General features: G+C 33.6%; 1 protein-coding gene across 1 annotated transcript in view; it reads right to left on the bottom strand.

Annotated features, from left to right (window-relative positions):
• LOC137630694 (uncharacterized) overlaps window positions 1–10,000 on the bottom strand; it is a 27,998-nt gene that overhangs the window by 1,122 nt on the left and 16,876 nt on the right. Inside the window, exons 2-4 of the mRNA XM_068362325.1 lie at window positions 6,452–7,337; window positions 4,176–4,434; window positions 1–2,118 (exon numbers count right to left, since the gene is read on the bottom strand). The exon at window positions 1–2,118 is cut by the window's left edge and continues 1,122 nt beyond it. Coding sequence (XP_068218426.1) covers window positions 67–2,118; window positions 4,176–4,434; window positions 6,452–7,332 — 3,192 coding nt within the window. The 5' untranslated portion in view covers window positions 7,333–7,337 and the 3' untranslated portion in view covers window positions 1–66. The remainder of the gene's footprint in view (window positions 2,119–4,175; window positions 4,435–6,451; window positions 7,338–10,000) is intronic.

Here is a 10,000-nt window from a genome sequence, read left to right as displayed (position 1 = left end):
AACTAGTCACATCAGCAGTTGATGTAAATGACAATAAAAAAAATTAATAAAGCTTTTTTCCATCTCTTATTCTTCAACTTGTCCATGTGGAGGGATAGGAGACGATTTTCGACTGCCGTCCTGGTTCCTACTGGATGACCATCGATATTTATACTGCCCATCTATTGAGGAGGTCGCTGTTGTCTCTCGTGTGTTAGATGAGTTTAGTGTTCCTTTCCTTTCAATTCTTTTCCCTGTTATCCTCGTGTACATTTCATCCCATACTTTTTGTTTGCAGTCAAAAGCTATGAATATGAATGTACCTTGGAGGCCATTGAAAATGATGAAGAGGTACTCAAACACTAGGTTTTCTGTGTGGAAGGAAACAAAGGCAAATATCCACGTCAAGCCCATGATAAGAGCAAGCTTGCAGTAAAGCACAAGTCTCACTCGTTGTTTTTTGTTTGCGTGAATCCTTTTTTGGATCCTGTCCCGAAAACGCTCAGCACATCGAGGGGATTCAGAGTAGCTTGTGGTAGAAATTTTCATCTGTTTCAAATTAGGGTCGGGATATTGAGTCGATTTGAGGAACTTCTCTTTTTCTTCCTTCATTTTATTGACAAAATTTCCATTCCTCTGGACTGTGGCCGAGGCAAATTCACCAGACTTGTGCTGCTTGTAGATGTCATACACTGATACTGCAAACAACAATAAGTTCATGAATATGATTAACCCTGATGGCAAGGTAAAGAAGGTAACAAGACCCCACTTTCTGTTGAACCAACACCTTTGAGTGCCAAATCTTGGATTCAGAATGAAGTCTGAAGAAGCAAACTGGTCTATGAGCAAGGCCAGGATTGTGGCTACCATAGGGGCACACCAAGCATAGATCGAGTACTGAATGAATATTTTCCTTGATTTAGTCTTGTAAGTCTTAGAGTGGAAAGTCCTGCATATGTCAATGCTCATGACATTCATCCACATGAAGGATGAGGTGAGGAAATAATAAATAATAACGGCTACGGCAACGCAAAAGTGATAACTCTCGTTAAGATAAAAGAGTGTAATGAAAACTAACTCGCTGACAAAAAGAGACAGAGTCATTGAGCAGAGATTCATACTAGGAATGTTCCTTCGTTTTGGCAGGAGGATGAAAATTATCATATGGAACACCATGCAAATGAGGGATATCGAAATAAGAACGGTTGAGATGATGTTCATCACAGGACTCCACATATCAGCTGGTCGACAAACCTTGATCCAGGTGTCGTTTACAAGCTCATACTCTCCTATAACATAGGTCGTCTTTGTTTGATTCACGTATACGCTTCCATTTGGGAACACGATACTATCATTACGCTGAAACTCACGAGTATAGCAAGTAGAATTCAAGAAAGACTGGTTACCGTCCTCCAGGCTATCGTTGTTTCTCACACATTTCCCTTCTTTCAATGTAAATCGAGATCCACAAGAAACATTTTCACACCTACTGTAAATCATATTCCACACTTGGTTCTCCTCACATTGACCGCTGGTGCTGAAGAGGTTTGTCAAGCTAGGAACAGGACGTAATGCTGGTCGTAAAAAGATCTGCGGTAGGCATTTTATATTAAGGTCTGGTTCATTATTACACAAAGCACAGTGCCAATTTTTGTATACCTTTCTCCCGACCGTGACATAGTAATTATAAGATGAACACTGTATTTGGGTATCTTTATCACCCCAACCATCTTTACAGCTTTCAATCAAGCCAAGTTCACATTGTCGACCTATGATGTCATCATATTGGATACCTAAAGAACATTTTACGTCACTTTTTTCTAAGGTAGGACGTTCTGGGTAGTTTGTTTCTGTGTTCCTCTCAGACCATGTGAATTCTCCTAGATGGTAGGCCAGATAGCTCAAGTCTTTCATCGAGGTTATATTCCCAGTACAACTTACTATAACATTGTACATCTTGACTGCGAAATCGTTGTGACATTTAGCGCAGAACTCATTCACATAAACGATGTCAGACATTTGAGAAACAACTGGGATATCCATGAGGTATAGTTGAGGGTCGTTACCAACAGAAATTCTTTGGCATTTATTCGCTAAGTCCGTGGGTGTGTGCTTCGGACATTTGTTTACCATATATACCTGAAATGGATAAATAAAATTTAGAATATTTTAGAAAAAATTTTCAATGAATTGTTATAATAAAATAGGCCTACTTTCTAGATTTAAATTTGTAACATATGTTAGATTTGCTGGCTAACCATGACGTAATAATTTTTCTATAAACAATAATGTACTCATTTAGCTTAATTTAGTATAACAAGTTGTTGGTAGATGGGGCAGCAAATTCACCAACCATCCCCGAGTTACCAGAAACTTTAGTATCACTGAAGGTTTGGCCAGACAGTCTGATTTGGGATCTTTCACCGTTATGGTTACTTTCCTTTACTCCCGTGTGTACTTCATAGTGTGACATATACTCTACACAACTTCTCTAGTCTTTCTTCGCAAATCTGAAAACACTGGATGTTGGTATTTACTGTTCAGTAGTTATTCCAGTAGATGAAGAGTTTCATGTTGTTTATTCATAAAGTTACTCAAATCTCAAAATGTTGAAAAGAACTTTTACACAAGCTTTGAATATATAGAAGTAAACTTTACGCCAAAAAAAAAAAATCCTTTATAACAATCTACAAACCTAGAACAAACACTGGTATCTTTTTCACAACAGTGACGATTTAACAGTAAATGAACAATACGCGATATGAAACGTTGAATACTCTGAACGAACAAGGTAAAACGACAGTGGAGGTCCCGTAGAGAGTGGGGTTCCCCTGCTGTATGGGACCGGAAAAGCAGCCGTCAAAGTAAGTAAGTAAGTAAAGATCATTGATATGACAATACTGCAATGCTATATTTGCAAGAGTCTAGGTCTGAAGGTCCTACAGACCGAAAATACTCATCGGCCTAGCCAGGACCAGAAAAGACGAGAGAGTGGCAGCGTTAATGACTCGAAAGTTATCTACCTTCTTGTAGGTTTTTTAACCCTTTGCTCTGTATATCTCAACGCAATCAATCGACACCTGTTGATAGTGTAAATGGATACTATTCCTGAATATTTTTTTTTTAGAATATTTGATTGCTATATCTATTGCAACCTTAGCTGAGTCACCTTTTAAAAAAGAAAGTTACAAGTTACGAAAAATTAGCAAGATGGTTTATGAATTACTCTACAGGAGCTGATTTCACAGTAATCTTCCAAGAGTATATAAACATACAGCTTTGTATAGAGTCATAGATAAAACGACGAATAGAATCAGCATTGCAGTAATGATTAAATCAAAGAGAGAGAGAGAGAGAGAGAGAGAGAGAGAGAGAGAGAGAGAGAGAGAGAGAGAGAGAGAGAGAGAGAGAGATTACTGGCGTCAAGAAGTCTGGTTCTTGTAAGCCCGCCCTCTCATTAAATTTGTCTTGAACGGATTACTCCCAGGCACTCGCCCACCAATGACTTCCAACGTCCTTCACTGTTTGTGTTTAACTTTTGGGATACATAGTCTGTTTTATTTAGCATTCGATGTAATCGGTGGATTAGAATTCTTTTCATCTTTGGGGATAATCTGGGCTTTTAGAATTCTGAATCTTGTTTCAGGTAGGCTATGTCATCTACTGACTACTAATTTTCTTAATAATGATTTATTGGCGTTGTAAAGGCCTAAATTCTACAGGCATTTAGAAGCAAAAGCTGTTTATTTATTTAATACTTTAGAACTATACTTTTTATATAATTTCATTTTCTTAAAACCTAAAAAGAATGATTAAGTAAAAAAATTAATCTCCTTCAACTACAGTTAACTAAGCTAAAAGTTAATCTTTTTCATGCAAAATCAGAGGTAAGTTGTCTTACTCAATCTTTAGGATCTTCATCGCATATAAAAGCAATCTCAGAGTGATTAAAGACAATTTGAGTCAAGTCCCATTTATTTATTATCACATTTGAACTCCTCCGGGAATGTTAGGCTACTTATTCAGTTATACAATTTAACACAGTTATAGATAAATTAAATAATCGCAATGTTTGTGTATTATAATCCTTTGCGAATTGGTTGTTGAAATTATCTCAAGTCTCTGAGATAGTCTTAAATTATCTATGAAATACTTTGACTAGCCTAAATTCTTTGCGAATTATTTCCAAAACCTACCTGTCTTGTTTTAGAAGGAGTGAGATGTCCACATGTCCAAGAAGTTGGAGGATAATAATCTCGTCCTTTCATGACTCCTCCTCCTCCTTTATCATTTGCAGAAGCTGTTTCTTCCTCTCCCCCAAGACCTTCCACTTCACCCTTGCCATTTTCCTCCTCCTCTGAATCACCATTTGTTAATTTTGGACCGCTGGATGCATGGGCGTCCTTGCAACAATCCCCGTAGATGACGCAGTCGGCATCGCATTGACACGGCAATCTGGTAAAAAGGGCGGTTTTTAGATTTTCCTTAGATATGAAAGTTAATAAAGATAGACTCTCTAGTTGGAGTATTTATAAATAGTTGTATTTAATACCTAATAGCTTTTTTCATTTTTCAATTTCTACTTGCCTCATTGAGTCATTTTTCATGGTATGCCTTTGTTTAACTCGTATTTCATCTTCTGTTTTCTATCTTTTTATTTACATATTCATATTTATTCTTTATATCTCTTCGTGTATCTATATTGTATAGATATATTAAATGCTGATTTTGACTTATTTAGTGTAAGGTTCGGGACTACATCTGGGGGTTTTAATTTTTGTTGGTAGTTCCTATATTCTTTATATTTCCATATCTATTGTTGCGTTCGTTTTATTTTGCAAATTGTTAAATTCTTAGAGTATTTTCAACTTTAATTTTGTTTATGTATTTATTTTGTAAGCCCTGAGATTTGATTCTGTGTTGTCCCTCTGATAACTTAAAAGACTGTTATAAAGATAAAGGGCGCATATCTTACCTGGCATGGGTATTTTCTACTAATTAGGTAAAATTCTTAAAAAGAAAAAAAAAAGTTTTTGCTTGCGTAAATGTATTTGTACGTGTGTTTGAGAGAGATGTTGAAACCATTGAACTGGTCTTATGACAGATAATATACGCTAAGCACAGATTAATTTGGGGAAATCTAAAAACTACGTCATGGAAAGTATGATAAAGGTATGAATAATTCAGCTTATCACTTGATACAATTGTTTTTTAAACTAATATTCAATAGCTTTTATCTATAGTACTTATAAATTTCACCTTCTTATGTAAATATCTTGAATTCGAATAGTATTTTTTAGGGAAACAGGCTTCTTTTCCGATCCATGTAAATTTTATTTTAAGAGAAATTTACATTGATAATATAACTATGGGTATGTGTAATTGTTTTTTCTTATTCAAGTAGAAGTATGCGTATTATAATTGTGGTCAATTTTCCTTTTCATTCAATATTAGGTAATTGGATATGTTAGTGAAAACGATATCTTTGTAATAGCAACAAAAGTTTTAATGAATATATTTCTATTTGCTCTAAATCTCTCTTCCTCTAATCACCACTTATCTTTTTTAACTCTTTCTGCCTCCATATACTCGTAAACACTCCCTGCTTACTATCTGTGACCACACCCATCTAATTTTACTTATTTTATCGACACCTTCTGCTTTATGTCTTTCACCTTGACTAATTTTCATAAATTTTCTCATTAAATGTTAATCAGACTTCAGTTGCATTCAAAACTCAATGTGGTCATAATTAATGAACTTTCATATATTATTTTTCTGCGTTACATCCAAGCATATGCAAACCTCTAAGGGTTACTATTCTATACCCCCCACCCCCCTTTTTTGCAATATTGTTAAAGGGACTGTGGGGCTATAAACCCAATGACACATTGCCCTTCTGATAACTTCCACATTACAGTGATACAAGGGTTACATAATTTCCTTTTACTAGCAGTACACAGGGGTGAGAGTGGTTGCCATATGGGGATATATATATATATACATGTATATATATATATATATATATATATATATATATATATATATATGTGTGTGTGTGTATATATATATATATATATAATGTATATATATATATATAGGCTATGTGTGTATATATATGTATATATATATATATATATATATATATATATATATATAATGTATATATATATGTATATATATATGTATATATATATATATATATATATATATATATATATATATATATATATATATATATATATACATATATGTGTGTGTGTGTGAACCAAATGAAATTTTCGTCTGTTAAGATTTATTTGTAGGTCTATCTAAACTTTGTTTCCATGCCTTATTATTTTACCAGGCTTTGTGCTTTGCTTATCTGGGATTTTTTTTTTTTTTTTTGTATCATTATCCCACAAGCTATCTACTGCCGTTTTCTATTTAACCTTAATTGTTATTATTAATAATATTGTCATGTGGGTCTTACCGTAAAAATTCGATGTTGCTTATATTTCTAGACATTCTCTCCGAACATGACCAAGATATGTCACAATCGTCAGGCAAAATACCTGTCCTTCTTGACCCTGCCTCATCTGAAGATCTGACAGTTCTTGTACGGAGAGTTAGCTGGTCATCTGTTGAGCTAATTTCTCTTCTGTGATGATGATTTGAGTCAGCATCAATAGCCTTTTGGGATCCGGTTTCATTTGATCTCGTAATGGAGTAGTCGAGTTTACTTGTTGGGCTGATCCTCACAGTCCTTGTTTGTTTTTGGGTGTCATTAATTTCTTTATTGCCTTTATCTCGATTGAAATCTACCTGATAAAATGAAGATCGATATCCCCCTCCGTGGTTGCTATGTAGATGGAAGAGAGGCGGGGTTACGACGTTCCCAATGTTCATGTTGGTAGTTGAACCAGAATCCTCCTCCTTCGTCAGCTTCATCAAAGGGACGTTTTTATGAATCGCTTCGTTCCCGGTTATTTGCAAGCCGAAATTATTAATCTTTTCATCCTTGGGAGAACTGTTCCGTCTTGGAGTTGACTTCAGAGTCCCCTTTCTTTTGTGAGGTACAATTATGTCATTTTCATTAGCGTCCCATTTCATCCTGGAACTATTCACCGAGATGCAATTACTCCCCAAGACTCGCTGTATCCTTCCTCTGCGTGTAAGATTTACCACATGCTCTGTATTCCCAAATATCTGAGATACATCTCTCTTCGTCAACTCGGTTGATTGATGAGCTGAGAGTGTCATTGGGTAGCATAATAGCTTCAGCAGGAAGATAAGTGTAACCCAGTGGAAAATCAGTGGTGTGGTCTTACTCCCCCCGGGTCGTTTGGCGTAGAAGGTCGACGTTTGAGTCATGTTACCTAGAAAGGATAACGATATCGTTAGTTATGATGATAGTTATATTTAAATGCGGTATTTTCAAGACTAGTCGATCATTTAAAATTTCATAATAAGAATTTCTATGCAATGCTTTACCGGAACAATTCCTATGAGATTATGTTAATGTATTTGTATATGCAGTGTAGGGAAATTCTAGTGAATGAAAATGATTATCAAAATTCGTTAATGTTATAGCTACTCTCTAATCTTCCAGTTCACTCATTTTAATTACTCTTACTTTATAAGTGAAATCTTGGATTCCAAGAAGTAAGATATTTTTAATATATGTTTTATGGCTTTATATCTTGTATATTCTTCTATCCGTTTACTTCCGTAATTGTTTCAGTAAAATGGAGAAGCATAGCGACAAGTAATTGTGAAGCATGACGTTGGAATTTTATTTCTGCAGTGTCTAGGATATCGTCTCAACTTGCCCACCATGAATAATCGAGAGAGAGAGAGAGAGAGAGAGAGAGAGAGAGAGAGAGAGAGAGAGAGAGAGAGAGAGAGAGAGAGATGCAATCTAGTCAGAAAGCGAATCCCTGTAACTGACGTTCATGATTGCCTGGATTTTTTTCTTCATTGATACCATAAACTAAGAATTATTAAAAGATAATAAAAATTTTCATTTACAAGATAGGATTCTTTGATTATTATTGTATTTCGAATTGTTTATTTGTTTAGTATTTTTGAAAATGGTTTGTCATTCTGTACTAGTTCATTTTAATATTTAAGTTTACCGGTTTGTTCTTCCAACAAAACTATTTTATATATCCACCGTTGACTGTGTCATTCATAAAGTTAATTACATGTCAGGGAATATCATTTCAAACATGAATATTCGACACCTTTGCAATAACCTTTGCTGTCATTAATAGAGAAAAGAATACTATAAAAAAGATATTTCTATTGATTGAGGTATTCTTGTTTTATCATTTTCAAGTACTTTGTTGATACAAGTTATCATTATTTTGCGAGACAAATTTTCTAGTTTATATTAAATCATTGATGAAAATTTCTATAGCGTTTGTCTTCCTACCGATGAGATGAGTTAAACAGCAACTATTTCTGATAAGAAAATGCATATCTTTAAATGCATTGGCTTCGAGTCATCAACGTGGAAAATGAATATTTGATTATGCATAATTTAGACTGGGAAAAATGAAAAAATTCCAACTTCATGAATACGCTCTTGTGTATATATTTTCTCCCAAGTAGATCTAAAGATTTTTTGAAAGATCAATAAATCTTTCACAAAAAAACAGCTTCCTGAACGAACCTTCAAGTACAAACACTTGGTTTGTATATAGCATTCTCTCAAAGAAGAGTGGAAAGAGACTAATCATGAGTATTCATGATTAATATGATTTCTCATACAATTTAGTAGTTATATTTTATGCTTTAGCTAAAGAATTATGTTAGTGATCTAAACCGTTGCCTTCTCAGCTTGGTGTGGGTCAGGTTTAAATTGGTACAAACATTCACTTCCCTTGGGATTTAGTGTGGAGGAGATTGAAAGATGAGAACGCAAGATAAGCAAGACGAGGAAAAAAGTAGAGAAGGATTTTATGTTGGAAAAGAGCTAACATTGTAGGAAATTTTTTATGCATATCTTCTGATATATATATTTTGTTGGAAACAATCATCAAGCTCGTTGGGAGTAGAGTAATTTATAAAAATCTCTAATTGGTTGTCATTAGCATGATCAATAGCAGACCCATCCATAATGCTACCTTGTTTTTAAGCATGAAATTAAAGGCTGGTTTGAACAAAAGGGGGAAAATATTGATAATTTGAGCAGTTTGTAGTATTATATTTCATACAAGCAAAAGCGAAAGTAAACAATAAGATTGTTGTCAAGAGGCACACTCGAAAATTTGAAGATTGAGAGTTAAAAATGAAATAGAATTACATATTAAAAGCTGAATGTAGAAATTGAAAGTGGAAAATGGATAGACTTCAGTGGAAGCATATATGTATATGCTAGTCCACTGCAGGACAAGGTCCTCATACATTTCCTTCCACACGGGTCTGTTTATGATCTTTCTATGCCAGTCTATACTCGTAAATTTTCTTAGCTCGGCAATCCTTCGTCTTCTCTTCCTTTCCCTGCTCCTTATGCAATCTCTAGCGACCCATTCTGTTAGTCTCAACGTCCATCTATTATCTGTCATTCTCATTATATGTCCTTTCCATGTCCACTTCTTTTTCTTACGTGTTGTTAGAATATCCTCTACTATAGTTCTCTCTCGTATCCATGTCTCTTAGTGTTTATATATATATATATATATATATATATATATATATATATATATATATATATATTTACATATATATATATATATATATATATATATATATATATTTACATATATATATATATATATATATATATATATATATATATATATATATATTTACACATATATATATATTTACATATATATATATATATATATATATATATTTACATATATATATATATATATATATATATATATATATATATGTATATATATATAGACATATACATATATATATATATATATATATATGTATGTATACATATATGTATATATATATACATGTGTGTATATATATATATATATATATATATATATATATATATATATATATATATATA

This window comes from Palaemon carinicauda, chromosome 38 (genome assembly GCF_036898095.1).
Source record: "Palaemon carinicauda isolate YSFRI2023 chromosome 38, ASM3689809v2, whole genome shotgun sequence".
Classification (NCBI taxonomy): Eukaryota; Metazoa; Arthropoda; class Malacostraca; order Decapoda; family Palaemonidae; genus Palaemon; species Palaemon carinicauda.
The sequence above is the reverse complement of the archived record's forward strand: the minus strand, read 5'-3'. Positions and strand labels throughout refer to the sequence as shown.